The sequence below is a fragment of the Anabrus simplex genome, chromosome 12, assembly GCF_040414725.1.
Source record: "Anabrus simplex isolate iqAnaSimp1 chromosome 12, ASM4041472v1, whole genome shotgun sequence".
In the NCBI taxonomy this organism is placed as follows: Eukaryota; Metazoa; Arthropoda; class Insecta; order Orthoptera; family Tettigoniidae; genus Anabrus; species Anabrus simplex.
In genome coordinates this window covers 39,658,468-39,675,923 of record NC_090276.1, presented here as the reverse complement: position 1 = coordinate 39,675,923, position 17,456 = coordinate 39,658,468, and the positions used below count along the sequence as shown (strand labels likewise).

At 39.3% G+C, this 17,456-nt stretch overlaps 1 protein-coding gene across 1 annotated transcript in view; it reads right to left on the bottom strand.

Annotated features, from left to right (window-relative positions):
* The window catches only part of LOC136884482 (arrestin domain-containing protein 2), a 53,561-nt gene that overhangs the window by 19,700 nt on the left and 16,405 nt on the right, over positions 1-17,456 (bottom strand). Inside the window, exons 4-5 of the mRNA XM_068229835.1 lie at positions 8,125-8,310; positions 2,440-2,634 (exon numbers count right to left, since the gene is read on the bottom strand). Coding sequence (XP_068085936.1) covers positions 2,440-2,634; positions 8,125-8,310 — 381 coding nt within the window. The remainder of the gene's footprint in view (positions 1-2,439; positions 2,635-8,124; positions 8,311-17,456) is intronic.

Here is a 17,456-nt window from a genome sequence, read left to right as displayed (position 1 = left end):
CAAGTGAAACCATTTTCAAAACAATTAACACTGCAGAGATACTGTAGACGTATTACTCAAGATTGAAAGAAGGAGAATCAGAATCTGCATAAACAAAATCTACCAAGAAAATGGATAATAGGAACTAGTTTACAATAAAACAGTTTACAAGCAAATGGAACCAGTAACGAGCATAATCAGCAAGAAACAAATCTCATTCCTTGGGCATCTACTCAGGACATCAGAAAACGGGATCATCAGGAGAATTATAGAAAAATTATGGAACAGTAAGAGCAATATTACATGGATTATAGAAATCAAGGAAGATATGAGGGAACTACAAATTAGAATAGAAGAATTTAAAAAAGAAAACAGAGAAAATCAAGAAATTCACAGACAAACCAAACAGACTACAAGCCAAGATTAACAGATGGACAAAGGGATGGGTAATTTCAGATGAAGAAAATAAAGTTATAATATGCGAGAATGAAGAAGTATTGGGCTGACAGAAAACTGAAAAACCCTTTTTATAAAACCAACCAACTGACCGACCAACTGATCACTAACTAACTACATAAATAATTAATCATCATCATTTTACAGTTCCAGTTTCCCAGGTACTGTTGGCGAGCCTTTTCCATTCTGTCTCATTGAGATACATTCTGTTGTTAATGACGTCCTCCAGTGTCCTTCCCCGATCTGCAATATCCATCTTTACGATGTCCATGCAGTGGTTTCTTGGTCTTTCCACTATCTGTTTTCCTGCCACATGTCTCTCCAAGTTAGCATAAGCTGTCCTTGTTGGCTCCATCCTCATTACATGCCCAAACCACCTCAATCTGGACATGCTGCCGATCTAACAATGATGTCTCAATTCCAGCTTCCTGTCTAACCACGTCATTCCTTAACTTGTCCAGTTTTGTTTTTGGAATTGTGGACCTAAGTAACTTCATCTCAGATGCCTGCAACCTTAATGAGTCTTTCTTAGTGAGGGTGCAGGTTTTGATACCAATGGTTAAGATTGGAATGAAGTACTGACTGAACATCACCACCTTGGAGTTTGCTGGTACTTTAGGATCCCAGAGGAGTGTTCGTACTTGCTGGTAAAAGTGAGAGCTCCGCTGCACTCTATTTGCCCCTTCCTTTGTGGCTAGTGTATCTCGAGATATTACAGTGCCGAGGTACGTAAAGCTTTTCACACTTTCTAGAGGATGGTTTCCTAGCACGATGTTCGCTGTACGTCCCTCTCTGTGGCCATCACTACTGTTTTGAGTTTGCTTATCTTGAGATTGAACTCCTGGACCTTCCATTCCTTGAGTCTCAACCGTACTTGTTCCTCAGTTTCTCCCCAGATCATAACATCATCAGCAAAAGAAATTGCATTTAGTTCACCAGAGGTTTTCTTGATGTTCTTCTTATGTCATCCATGATGGTGATAAACAATAATGGGGAATGCCTTGCTGGACTCCACTTTCAGTCTGGAACCAAGCCAATCTCACACAGCTGGTACAGTACTCATTACAAATGCTATTACAATCACTACTTCCCTTTCTCTTACGAGGGAAACTTCAAATTTGTCACTACTGATTAAGTCAAGTCTTAGACAAGAATACCCCTAAATTTTTTTTAGAAAAAGAGCTCTGGATTTTCCAGCACATAAAAAAAACTTGTGCAGGACGAGATTCCAGCATCTCCAAACACCATGAATGTAGTTGAGGGATGCATAATTAAAGACATTTTTACTGAAAGAAAAAAACCTTCCTCACAAGTCCCTCCAACACATTCCTTTGTCTCAGGCATTCCCATTCCCTCTCCCTTGCAATGCTGTCATATATTAATTAATTAATTAATTAAATAAATAAATAAATAAACAAACAAACAAATAAACAAACAAACAAACAAACAAACAAATAAATAAACAAATAAATAAAGAAAGAAAGAAAGAAAGAAACAAATAAATAAATAAATAAACAAACAAACAAATAAACAAATAAATGAATAAATGAATAAATAAATAAATAAATAAATAAACAAACAAACGAACAAACAAACAAACAAACAAACAAACAAACAAACAAACAAACAAACAAACAAACAAACAAACAAACAAACAAACAAACAAACAAATAAATAAATAAATAAATAAATAAATAAATAAATAAATAAATAAATAAATAAATAAATGATAGGCCTACTATTTACATTGCTATTACAATCACCACTTCCCTTTCTCTTAGGAGGGAAAATTCAAATTTGTTGTTACTGATTAAGTCAAGTCTTAGACAAGAATAACCCTAATTTGTCTTTTAGAAAAAGAGCCTGGATTTTTCAGCACATAAAGAAACTTCTGCAGGACAAGATTCCAGCATCTCCAAACATCATGAATGTAGTTTGAGGGATGTACAATCAATGACATTCTTAATGAAGCAAAAAGGAAAACCAAAATGATCATGTACTCACTCCCAGCTCGTATTTGATGTCAATGATGTTGCAATGTTTCAGATAAGAAGCTGGTACCGATGGCACTTTAAGTTTCAGTGTCCAGTTCCCACAACCAGTGAGCCCTACCATTTCATTAGTTTCCACGGAAGCAACTTTGTCTTCTGTCTTGCGTACTTTATCATGCCCAAGGTGTCTAGCACTGAACCAGACAGTCTACAAAAAAAGAAAGTCAAATACTAATATATAGATACAAAAACCTACAGTTATCTTTAGGAGGCAAATCTCTGTGGAAAAAAAAAGGTAATGTGCATACATTTATGACCAGGAAAAACATAACTGTTTAACATGTTCACTGCCACCTTAATTAAACCTATGAATTTCCCCAGGAGCTGTTATGTTTTTCTTTTCTTTCTATTAGTTAAAATGTAGTAGAAGGTAGTTTTAACATTACAAGTGAAGTTTTTACACACAGACACAAAAAAATCATCACTGTGCACCATCGGCACTGAAGAACAGTACGTCATGGATGTGCATGTTATTAATACAGCATATTTACTTTGTATTGTAACGAATGATGTTACACTGTTATGTAAAATCGTTCAAACCACGAATATCCTTCAGTAACTGTTTCTTGATGTAGAAGTGAATACAGTATTACTGTATTCATTCCCATGATGTATAGCACTAGTAGTACATCCTGAAGCAAGGCTCTAAGCAAAGTGCAGGTTTTTCAGGGAACTGAGGACAATTTTGTGTCACAATTTACATGGCTTTCTCATTGATTTTTCTTTTGCGTTTACTGTTTTTTTAATTTATTTAAATTTGAAGGACCAGTAGAATTGCCATTACCACTTTCATCCATTATTACACCACATCTGAAAGCAACAGGTCATGAACCAACAACCCGAACACATAACTTGAACCTCAATCTGAGTGCTGTTACAGAAGAACAAAGCCCAATCACTGCGCTGACCAGTAAAGACAAGCAAAACTACATCATGGAAAATGACACACATGCGCATGAATGGCATGTAGCGCGTAAGCGGCATGATGCACATGCGTGTCAGGCGGCAGCCAACATGTTATTTTAACTTATAAAACACAAAATATGACTTAAACATAAAAATACATATGTCATGTAGAAGACATTTCATTGCTACAAATTAAGTATCAATAACACAGATAGCATAAATTGTTTTTAAAATTAGCTTTGCTGCACCGAGACAGATAGGTCTTATGGCGATGATGGGATAGAAAATGGCTAGGAGCGGTAAGGAACTGTTTGTGGTCTTAACTAAGGTGCAGCCCCAGCATTTGTCTGGTGTAAAAATGGGAAACCACCGAAAACTATCTTCAGGGCTGCCAAAAGTGGGGTTCGAGCCCACTATCTCCCAAAGGCAAACCGATAGCTACATGACCCAAACCACAGAGTCACTCGCTCGGTATGTGTTCTTTTTCTTGTTCATCTCTTTCTCTCTATATATAAAACGTATTTCTCCAAATCCAAGACAACGTTTTTTTCGCAGAATCTCATGTGAAAAATCAAGGGCATCTTGCATTCGCGACCTAACAGTAATGAACACCACTGGCAGCTACCATAGTAACCACACTGTTTCCCTATTCACCCTCCGTGCACGCATAAAACTTGACATTCAACGTCCGCGTCTTTATTTGGCCTACAGGCTACATCGCTAGCCGCGGTAACTGGTTGTACAGTGCCTCTGCGTAACATCACTGGTTAGTACAATTTACGAACTTCATCGTATAGATCCGTATTGATACAGTTAAAACTAAGAAACCATCGCTTCTATCATCACGAAAAATTAATAATTTGAAGTCACCTCCTCTAATTCATAACTTCCCGCCCTCCCGCCCCCATTAAAGGCCGGGCTATTTCCCCTTCCCCCACTAATAGCACTGTTCCCCCCCTACCGCCACTAGCCAAGTTCCACCGGGCGAAAGGAAACACAACTATAACATGTGCAGTAGCGTGGTAAGAAGCAATTCAGAGCGAGGCTCAGTCATAAACCAGCTGTAGGGAGTTTCATCCAATTTGAGGGTAAGCTTTTACGTCATACATTCATGACGGAATCTCTTTTCTTAGATATCTGAGGGCTTTAAACCCGTTAATTTTTATATCCTTTTCTTTCCAGAACTTGTCTTTTTTTTTTTTTTTTTTTAAAGGAACATTTCTTAAGATTTAAGCCACGGATATGGTGGTCATGCAGTGCTGATCTTTGCCATATGACAGGCGATCTCATAAAGCTCAGATATCTTCTACCAGAATAGCTCAATTTGAAAGTATTCCTTACAAGTTAAAATTTTTAAATGTTCTGACGTGGATGTGTACCAATTCTATTTCCGAGGTCAGAATTTCAATCTCCCCGTCAACACACTGAAACTACCAAATTCCAACAATGCTTGCAACATTTTCAAGTAAGGTCGTTCATATTTAACATTGCAGAAAGATTGTTTGCAAGAAGTGTTAAATTACCTCATTAAATATGTGTATATTTGTTTCTCCAGTGTTCTCTCAACAGTTCATAAAGGAACTTCCATTTTAAATACGGACAGCAACAATGGACATTGTATTCCATACGAGACGTTATGGCAGGCATGTCACATTTCAAGTTATATTTCAATTTTAACATTGAAGACAACAAATTTTTTTGCAAGAAGTGAGGTCACTTTGTGAAAATAATGTATATATATTTATATATCTTTTGCGTTTCTCAAGTAATCCCTAAAAAGGCATTGGGTTCTTCCATTTCTTTGAAATTCTAAACAATGAGTTTTTGTAATCTACCACATGATTTTATGGCTGATGAAGTCTCAAATAAAGACAAAACATGTCCCTAATATTTAATAAGTTTTTTAATTAAATAGATTTACACTTGTAAAGTGATGTGTATTGATTGGGTGGACCAAAACTTAACACTGTTTTTTACATCACTGGTTATCAAGAAACAGTGAAGAGAGAATAACATTCTACTTGGCGGGAGACAGGTTCACAGAGTGGATGACCAGGCGAATGACAATCGCATGAATAGATTTAAAAAATGTCCCTGTATTTGCCTCTATAAAAATGTTTCTCAAATCCACAGAATGGCATCAAAACATGCGAGCCTCAGGGGCAGAGTTATAACGTGTCTACTGTACGTGACACTTAGTAAAATTAACAGTTTTACAGACAGCAGGAATATTTTTCTGATGGATCGTCGCATTGTAGAGACGTGGAACAGGTATTGCCAGCAAATTTTCAACAGATTCTCTTTGACATTACGATGCCAATTTTACTTTAATGGTTATGAAACTCGTGGAAATAAAGAATAATTGTGCAGCCGCAAGAAAATACGGGATAACTAAAGCCCTTGACATTGGTGTGAAGATAAAGATAGTAAAAAAATGTGTACTTTACAAGAAAGGCATTCATATGATTTCACAAAGCACTTTTTAAGCATGATTTAATTATTTAGAAAGAAAAAAGTGGGTATCGTCTAGCATTGAGGGTCGTCTTGGATTTGAAGAAACACGGTAAATATGTAAATGTATGAATTGGATCAACACTTGTTTATTCCTTTCCAACATTTATCATTGAAAAATATTTGTTTTATACAGAGAAAAATAACATATATATCCATAACTGATTTAGTCATCTGTATTGTTGCAGAGGGAAAAGATAAAAACAATTAACGGAAAAATCCCCCACCCAGAGAGCTCAGGATGAATTCTACTTGCTACTTGGAATTCCACATTCCATTAAAAGAAATCTGCACAACAATTTCCAAGAAAAAAGAAAAGACTTTTTAAAAAACCCTGAAAAATTAAATTTTTCTTAAATACAGCTTATCCTGCTAGGTTTTTTAATTTGCTTTACATCGCATTGACAGAGATAGGTCTTATGGCAATGATGGAATAGGAAAGGGCTAAGATTAGGAAGAAAGCGGCTGTGGCCAGCATTTGCCTGGTATGAAAATGGGAAACCACGGAAAACCATCTTCAGGGCTGCCGACAGTGGGGTTCGAACCCACTATCTCCCGGATGTAAGCTCACAGCTACGCACCCCTAATCGCAAGGCCCGCCCAGTCCTGGTAGATCTAAAACTCATTTTTAAATGTGAATGCCCTAAATATGACATTACACAGAATTTGTGATGTTATACATATGCTATTTATTTATTGAGCATATGATAATGCAAAGTTTATATGTACAAGTTATGCATATAATAGAAGAGATATACTACGAGATCACAAGATTGTAATGAAAAAATGAAAACCTACAACCTGTTTTCCAGTCATTGACCATGTCAAGGATGGAATGAATGAAGCCCCCATCTTGCGGCGAGGATAGGAACTGTGCCGGCTGCAAAGGCCTGTCGCACTCCTTTGGAGCAATGATTAATGACTGACAGATGAAACGAAATGATATTGGAGAGTGTTGCCGGAATGAAAGATGATAGGGAAAACCAGAGTACCCTGAGAAAAACCTGTCCCACCTCTGCTTTGTCCAGCACAAATCTCACATGGAGTGAGCGGGATTTGAACCATGGAACCCAGCGGTGAGAGGCCAACACGTTGCCGCCCGAGCATCGGAGGCTTCAAAAGATTGTAATATCGGTTACAAATCCAAATACACATTGGAGACACATATCTTTTTATTTCTGACGTAGAACAATGTCTCAAAGTTTAAACAAAATAGCTGTGGCTTCCCATTGTTATGTGTTTACGTGCTTCCATACTCCTGATTACTTCTAGTAATGCTGTACAGTGTTTAAAAGAAATAATTAAAAGAAATAAGTTTCATATTGATAGATCCGTATTGAACTGTGATTACAATAGAGTAAAATAATATATTGTTATTGGTCCACCTTTTCAATACAAAATGAAAATAGTTAAATTACATAGGAACTAGTTTCGACCTAGTAATAGGTCATCATCAGCCTGAAGTAAATTAAAGCGTAAATATCAAAGAAAACATAAACAATGTAAACACAAGTAAAGTCTTTTTAAAGGTACATACCATGTGGGAAATTGAATAGCAATATATTAAAAATATAATAACTCCTCCAATTGACGAAGCACTGAGCGGAAGTTATGTAAAGTTCGGTGCGCCGTATATCATAAAAGTCCAGTGTGCATTAAATGATGTTATAAAGAAGAATTATCAGTTGAATGCTGGCTTCTTGAGTTTGCTGTTGTATATTCGAAGAAGTTACGTCATTTTTTAAGGTATTGATAGCCTTTCCAACATCCATGTATTTTGACGTCTATCAATACCTTAAAAAATGATGTAACTTCTTCGAATATACAACAGCAAACTCAAGAAGCCAGCATTCAACTGATAATTCTTCTTTATAACATCATTTAATGCACACTGGACTTTTATGATATACGGCACATCGAACTTTACATAACTTCCGCTCAGTGCTTCGTCAATTGGAGGAGTTATTATATTTTTAATATATTGCTATTCAATTTCCCACATGGTATGTACCTTTAAAAAGACTGTACTTGTGTTTACATTGTTTATGTTTTCTTCGATATTTACGCTTTAATTTACTTCAGGCTGATGATGACCTATTACTTGGTCGAAACTAGTCCCTATGTAATTTAACTATTTTCATTTTGTATTGAAAAGGTGAACCAATAATAATATATTATTTTACTCTATTGTACAGTGTTTAACCAATCAAGAATGACTCACCTTCTTCAACTTGCAGATGATATTGCTGATTACCACATCAGTATTGGTGTTATCCACTTCCAAGAAGATAGGTATGTCTTGGCCTGGGACAAAGCCAGTAACAGGAACAGTGGCTATCAATGTGATGGGTCCAGACTTACAACAGCAACAGCATAGGAATTTCTCCTTTACCGCTTTGTATGGTTCCTACAAGCACAAACTGCTTTTAATTCCAATCCTTAAATACACATTATCACCATTTATTTCATATGTTAACTCTTTTCATTCCAAAAGTAGGATCACCTTTCGTCCTGATGATGGCATCGATGCCGGGTGGCATCAGTTCCACAAGACAATGAGAGAAAAATCTTTTTTAAAAATATTAGTCAATTCTAAGTCAAAACATGATGAGATTTTGAATGTTTTATGTACAGGGCGACCCAAAAGTCCGTTAACATTCGACGAAGCAATACTTCATGGAATATTGGAGGTAGAGAGGTAATAATCGACACATGATTGGCATGACATGGGGTTTATTGACGGATGGCACTGGACAGCAACACACCAGGTACAAATGGCTACACATGCTTGACATATCATGAGGTTTTATTGACACCCACAACAAGGGCACAAACAGCTTGCGACTGACCCAGAGCCTTCTCCCCCTCGCCTTATATAGCCGACTGGCTAGGCGCGTGTACGGGTACGGGGGAAAAAGCACTGGCGCAGCCGCGCTGGGGCAAGAGACTATCGAGCCGTGGAACCACCCGTGCTGTTTTTATTTAAATATATATTATACAGTAGATAGGCAACTGAGTTTAAATACAAAGAAACACCATAAAAACAAAGCAAGAACTAAGAGTCCTAAAAATGCACAGATATATATAACTTCCCCTATGGGACTCTGCGTTGTCCGACCGACTTCCTGGGGCTGCGTCTGCTGGGCGGCCGTCCTCGGATGGTTCTGCGCCGGTGTCTGGGTGGAGCTTGAAGTGGGTTCCCTCGGTCACTCGTGGTCGGTGGTGGTATCGGACTCCTCCGTACTCGGGGGAATGAGGCCGGAGGAGAGGTGACTGTCGCCTTGTCTACTGTTGATGTGCTGCTGCCACTGTGGCAGCTGCTGTCCCTCGACCTCTTCCGCCCCGTCCGCCGCGACCCCTCCCCCTGATTGTTGGGGCGCGACTGACCGGTATCCTCGGAAGAGGCTGGAATTGGAAGCCTTGGAGTAATAAGGCCACCTCGTCTCCGGTGGCTTGGTCGAGCTGGATGGCTGCTTGCCATCCTCTTGAGAGGGCGATATACAGGAGATTGGCTCTGTTGAACGCATATTTGCGTTGTGCGTGGTCCAGATTTTCCCAGGCTGAGAGGAGCCATAATGTTGTGGTGGCATCGCGATGGTCGCGTCCTGCTGTGATTATTGGTTGTGGGGTTATCTGAAGTTGCAAGTCTACCACGATCATCCGATCTCATTACAGATGCTAAAAGACAACATCCGACAGCGATTTCTCATCATACCTACATACATGCTGTACAGTACTGTTCACAATGTTGTGCCTCGACTAGAATTATTCTTCATTAATGATGGCCGACATGCTGAGCATGTGTTATAAAGAATATCGTCTTTGCTGAACCTCGATTGTTATGCTAATTATTGCTTGTGTATCGTACAAAGCGGCATCTGTTGGTCATTTTGTGTACTTTACTTTAGTGTCAATAAAACCCCTTTTCATGCCAATCATGCATGTCAATTGTTACCTCTCTACTTTCAATATTCTGTGAAGAATTGCCTCTTATTAAAATTATAATATATATAATACTAGCTGATGTACCCGTGCTTCGCTACGGGATTCTCAGAAAGACTGACTTTGTGGTTTTCCTAACCTGAAATCAACATAGGTCATTACAAAAACGTAAGTATGAATATAGCGATTGAAAGCAATGCTATCATATAAAATACTCGATCAAATGGAAAGCCGCACGTTTTATCACTTTTAACGAACAGAGCTGCGGTTAGATTGCGGTGCCAATCTAATAGTCCAAAGTTCCAGAGCCGGGACGACCAGGCCGCAGATTGCCATGAACACTCATCTGCCATTATTCCGCTAAATATGCACACTGTTCATTCCAATCAGTGCCTCAGAGTAGGGATTGAATAGCCCGAATGCTATGATGATCCAGTGTGTTACGTACCAGTTGTATCAGAAAATTTATAAACCAGGGGAATGGCATGCTAAAGAAGAAAGTTATCTAACTCCCCAGCTAATTCCCATCAATATTCAGACAGGCTGTTACACTCTGTACGACTGTGCGAGTTGACCGTGTGGTTAGCGGTGAGCTTGCATCCGAGAGATAGTGGATTCGAACCCCATTGTCGGCAGTGCTGAAGATGGTATTCCGTAGTTTCCCACTTTCACACCAGTCAAATGCTGGGCCTGTACCTTAATTAAGGCCTAAGGCACTCCTAGCCCTTTCCTATCCCATCGTCGCCATAAAACCTATCTATGTCGGTGTAACGTAAATCAAATAAAAATACTCTGTACGCAGCAGTAATCCTATCTACTGGAGATGAGGGGCAACAGAAGACACAAAGCACATCACGACAAACAATGGTCAATGTAATGTTATTGTTGATCAATGTTATGAGCTTTCTATATTGTAGGCCTTCACATTTAGTTTTCTTTCGACTCTGTGATTTGTAAACCATAAATTGTAGTTTCTTATTCTCTGACTTTACATACCGATTTTCACTGAACGCTGTTTACCCATTTTCTCGTTACTCGGCGCTGATATGGACTTAGTAACAAAAATCCAAATTCATGAATATCTTTGTGATCATAGCCAGTACGGTAACAATGTATAAGACATGAATAATAGGAAATTTGATACTATATAACCTTAGTTATGTAGCATTCATCGATTACACCTCTAATAAGAAATATTTCAGAATTACATTTTAGGCCTTCCCCTAAACTACCATTTCACTCAGCGTGAATAAAATAATTTACAGCCTTGACTATAGAGAATTATTTTCTGACTTTGCATACCGATTTTCATCAAGGTAGGACTACTAATAACAACAATATTTGAGAATTAAATTTTAGGCCTTCCCCTAAACTATGATTTTTCTCAGCGTGAATACAATTATTGATAGCCTAGATTGTAGCAACTTATTCCCCAACTTTGCATACTCATTTTCTTTAAAATACGACCACTAATAACATAAATAGTTGAGAATTCAATTTTAGGCCTTCCCCTAAACTACCATTCACTCAGCGTGAGTAAAATGATTTATAGCCTAGATTGTAGAGGCTCATCCCCCGACTTCACATACCGATTTTCATTAGACCACTAATAACATAAATAGTTGAGAATTCAATTTTAGGCCTTCCCCTAAACTACCATTTCACTCAGCGTGAGCAAAATGATTTATAGCCTAGATGGCAGAGGCTCATCCCCCGACTTCACATACCGATTTTCATTAAATTCTCTTCAACCGTTTTCTCGTGATGCGTGTACATACATACAGACAGACAGACAGAAATTACGGAAAAGTAAAAAGTGCATTTCCTTGTTACTATGGACATGACCGATACAGAAATACCATTATTTTCAAATTCTGAGCAATGTACAGACAAAACTCTTATTTTATATATATAGATAGATAGATATTATAATAGTAAAGTATTGGCTCGTCAAATGTTAACAGACTTCTGGGTCATGCTGTATTTATACAAAGTTGTGTAATTAAGAACAAGCTGCCATTACTGGTGGGAGCAGTAATCTAGGAGGCTGAACATGCAGGGGTGAAGAGCAAAGGTGAACTGCAGTGCACATGCAACCTAGCCAAATGAGTGAGTGTGAGTGAGTGCACTGGGAAAACCTCAGCTCACTGCCTCAGTATTGTGCAGTACTGCAGTTGCTGTACGATAATAGAGGCAGGTGGTATGTAAGGAAGTTCAACAAAGTGATTCACAGCAGGGAAAGAGAAGTGATCAGAAGAGAATTAACATATGTGATGAGGAAGCCAAAAGCAAATCTTCGCAAGTGTCTATACTTGACTGATGATTGCCCTTGACTGTCCATAGCACAACGTTACTAAAGATGCAGGAGACGTCGGATACCACTCGCCTCACCATATGTGAATATAGTTACAAAATACTTTGTTAATTAAGGTCAACCTAGTCAATACTTCTATTACGTGATAAGTTACAGTTGGTCAGCTTGTTTGAAGCCAGTGCCCAACACCAGATAATCTAGATGTCACACACTAGACCACGCTATCATATACAGCAGCAATGTCTGAACACGAAACAGAAGGTCAGTGCTCGCAATGGCATACTTAAGAAGCTGACTGGCAGCACCTGAGGAGCCAGCCCACACATCCTGAGGATTTCTGCACCTGCGCTGTGCATGTCAGCGACTGAGTATGCTGTTTTTGTGTGGAACGCTTCAGTATATCCTAAGCAGGTTGATATTGTGGTCAACGATACTGCAAGGATAATCTCGGGATGCCTAAAATCAACGCCGGTGCAGAAACTGTACCCGACTGTTGGAATACCTCACCCAACATCCGGAGGGCCACTGCTGCAAACGCCGAGTGAATGAAGCAGGAGAATGACCATCAACATCCACTCCATGGTCACCAAGCAGCAAGGTCTCGCCTCAGATCCCGCAAGAGCTTCCTTGCTAGGACTCTGCCGTTGGGGGGAACACCACAGACAACTCATCTTAACATCTTGTGTGAATGTGGTGCTGAACAAGATCCGAGCCACCTACGGTATTTCTCCGGATCTAAGACAACGTTTTTTTCTCAGAACTCATATGAAAAATCAAGGATCATCTTGCATTTGCGACCTAACAGTAATGAATACCACTGACAGCTACCATGGTAACCACAGTGTTTCTTTTCACATCTCTGCGCATGCGCACATAAAACTCTTGTCACCCAACATCCGTCTCTTTATTACACATCACTAGCTGTGGCTTCCAGTTGTACAGTGCCCCTGTGTAACGTCACTGGATCTCGAGAAATAGTGAAGAGGGAATGAAATTCTATTAGCCTCTATAAAAATGTTTATCAAATCTGCAGAATGGCATCAAAACATGCAAACCTTCGAATTATACGCAGTGGCAGAGTTATAACGCGTCCACTGTACCTGACACTGAGTAAAATTAAGTTTTATAGACAGCAGGAATATTTTCGTGATGGATTGTCGTATTGTAAAGATACGTAGAACAGGTATTGCCAGCAAATTTTCAACAGGTTCTCGCTGATATTACGATGCCAATTTTAAGTTCATCATCATCATCATCATCATCATCATCATCATCATCATCATCCTTTCCCTTTATCCAGCTGTAGCCGGGTAGGGGCAAATATGGTTCCTCTCCACTTTCTTCGGTCTTTCCACCACTCCTCCTCCAACACTGTGTCCCAGTCCAGGTTTCTTTCTATAATGCTGTGTTGGATGGTATCCTTCCATCTCAATCGTTAATGGTTATTAAACATGCAGAAATGAAGAATAATTGTGCAGCCACAAGAAAATACGGCATTAGGCATTAAACCTAACTAAAGCCAATATTCGGTGTTAGCGTGAAGCCAGGGATAGCTTTAAAAAAATGCATACTATATTGAACCGTATCCCCTGTCATAAAAGTGGGCTAGCTTCAGCGGAAAAAGCGCATGGAGAGGTTTGATATGAATGAGCTAAAATAAAACCAGCTACAATATGAATCATACTGAAATAGTATCAGGACAGGAGCTACGATCATTATACTAGTGAATAAGAACCCCCCCCAAAAAAAAAAAAAAAAAGTAAAGATGGATTTATTCAATAAAACATAGATATCAATCATACTAAATGTCACAAATAACGAAAAATAAATGAACCAACGACCTCTCTGGGCAAAAGAAAACCTGTGCCGAGCACATGATTTGAAATATACAATAAGTGAAACAAATTTACACAAGTCGGGTGATGACCCGATGAACAAACATTTATGATAACAGGGGAAATGTACTTGGATATGCGTTACACTCGAGTGGTTTGTCGCTGCCGCTAAACTTTCTAATTTCATATCTAACGTTTGCAATACTTAAATTGTCCAAGAAAATGCCGCGTTATCAAGAAAATACACTATTAGGCAAATACACATTAACATGATATAAACACAGTCCGATACAAATATATTCGGACACAGGGATAAATAAACCTCTTGTTCAAGCCATCCTACTCTCCCTTACAAAAGAATAACACAGACTCTAAATATGGCCCGAGCCATATGCAAATGAGAATGGTTTAGAAACCTTATAACCCAGCGACTAGCTTACGAGCTAAAATAAACGCACATTTATACAATGTTGGTTAAGCAAAATAAACAATAAAACACAGGTCACAACACCATCAGAAAAACATATGTACACACACCACACCTGTAAAAGAAGACACATGGAAAAATGAATTATCATGGGGAATATATCGGGGTTCAGCTCCGATATGTGGGCATAGACCACTTGCGCATGGCCCAGCACAATACTTCCGACTTGCACTTTCACTGAAAGGAATGCACACAGCTGTGACACAGAAACCTAAACACAACAAGCTGGCAAAGGGGTGCAGGTTTCTTGGAATTGTTCTAACAGGCTGGACTCATAACATAATCTCTGAAAGGCAGCTCACTGTCAGCTAATGCCTTCATTCATTCACTGCTGGATAATCCCAACCAGCTTGGCCTGCCTGGCTTAGGTCTCCGTACCCGAGACAAGGTTCCCTTTCTCACAATAACAAGCTCGGTTCTTGCTTTCAATTAGCCCACATCACCAGCCGGCGAATTCACAAACGATAATGCCTCAATCCGAGCAATATATATAGGACTACTGCCTATTTCATACACATAGCTGGCCTCACTAGCCATTCCGGGCTACAGAGCCATTTGCTCAACGTAACATGGGTTCGACCCCCACTAAATTCAGCACAAATGGGCACTCAAGCCTCTTGGCTTCAAACCCTAGGCTAACTCCCCTAGTTTTGACCCTTCATTAACCGTATATAAGCTTCCCCTAGCCTTACAACTCGCGTCACATAAGTCCGACCCATATCAATTCCAAAAACTGCTTTCCCTGCATATCTAAAGATCTTAATTCACTCAATGGTGTCCACAGCTCTGTCGCACATCATAAATGGTGCCTGAAATGCATGCTGCGTGCAAAGATGAAAATAAATAAAGGATTAAAAAAAATCCTTCTCTAATCCTGATAACATGACACTCGCTCCCATGCGATATTTAAGGCTTAAGGCCTAAAAATTGTGTGAGGACGCTATCCAATATATCTCAAATAAAACAGTAGAACACACAGACAAAACAAAAACATGTCACCAGAAAATAAAAATCACACAACACTAACCATATTCTAATTCTTCCCTTTAATTCCCAACTATCTATATACCACACTCACGTCCCAAGCTAATACATGCAGTAGCTTATGAACACATTTACTTTACTGAAGTTAAATCAAGACAAACGCCCCTCTGGCTGACTTTAAATATGCACAAATATTTACATAGAAATCTAATTTGCCTATAGTATATATCTGATAACTACAACATGCTAATAGATATTAGAAAGCTTAGCTTTAACGACAGGAACCAGCAACGGCAGTGTCATTCAGGCTTTAGCCTGACATCTCAGCGATCTCCAGGAATCGAAGCGTCGTCCTCTCGAGTCCAAAGACGGCCATGATTCTCCAGTAGGCCTTGGTATCCTCCAATGTAGTTGTTGTGGAAGTCTTCTTCTTTGCCGTTTCTTTATACAACGAGCACATGGGATCCACCCCTAATGATTAGGTTGCAATTTGGCAACAACCTGTGCAACAGAGCTATAGTTAAATATATGCAACATTAGATTACGGGAACCAATCCCGGACAGTTTCCTGTCCTTCACAACAGCAATATCAAAGACGGTACGCACACAACATACTCGCATTCCGCGCCCGCGTCCCGATCATTCGTTGCTAACGTGAACAAAGTACATACATGAGACGCCTCATATATAACGAGGAAATAACTCACAGTCTGAAGTTAGCAACTTATACAGTCATTCTCCAGCCCCCACACTGGCGACTACTCAATTACGAATGTTTTAGACAGAGGTAACTGTCCAGATCATTGTTTGTACTATATAAAACACCATAATAAAACAAACTCAGCTTCTAACACAGCGTGGCTTCCCCGTTCCAAATTCTTTTAACAACCTTCCATCGTCTGTTCGGGCAAAGAGCTTTGCCCTGCTAACACTAGGCTTCCGGTCCACCGGCCAAACAGGTTCAAACTAGGCTATAGGTTTGAACGTAATACACATGAAACAGGCATAATTACACAATATTATTATTCACAGGCATATGACAATTAAAGTCTTGTTTTCTCCATACGAACAGACTGTGGAATATGGCTCCGTGACGGATATCATCTGACAGATTCCAATGAAATTTTATACCAAGTTGGGTAAAGTTGTCTCCATTGCGCTTGCTGTTTGCCAGCTCCAGAAGCTCGGCTCTCCCCACTCCAGCACGTGGCTGGTTGACAATATTAACCAGCGGACAGAACCTTCGCGCCTACACGTCCAACGGTTTCGTCCAAACTTGAAAAATTTCCGTCTATCCATGCTTAGTACCGACTTCACTCTAACTAGGCGCAGTATAGCTTCCTAATGGCCATTGTCCTCCTACATGCAATAATCCGGTTTTTTAATGAATCGAGTGTTACTCATAATAATATGGGGCATATGGCGATATGTTACAATATGCGAACCTTTTCTTGATACCAGGTTTTACGGGGGTGAGGAGTAAGAAGGGAGCTCTCCCGGTTCCGGTTATACTGCCAATTAAATGGAAATTAAATCTGAATTGAATCGATAATATGATCGATCGGTTCTAAACTTTTATTATCTTAAGCCAACAACTGTGTCACACACGCATTATATAACATTATATAATATTTCTCGATGAGAATCTTGTTCCTAGCATGAATTCTATAGTTGGCTTTGCTGTGAAAACAACAGTACTAGTACATAAAGTGTACGCCAGATGTCTCACGGCGATGCATAACCGATTCATAGTTTGTGTTTCAAAGGTTGCCGATACGAATCTTGAAGATAACCGAGGTCTACCGATTCAGCACTAAGGAGCTCAGGTATCAAGAAAAGTTTCGCGTACAATACTTGTCAAAAAATGTGCGCAAAAAACGCAAGGGCGGAATGCTCATACAACGGCACAATAAACTCGTTCGTTGATAATCAACGTCCACGCCTTTATTAGGCTTATACTCGCTAGCTGTTGAAGTCAGCCGAACCCGGTA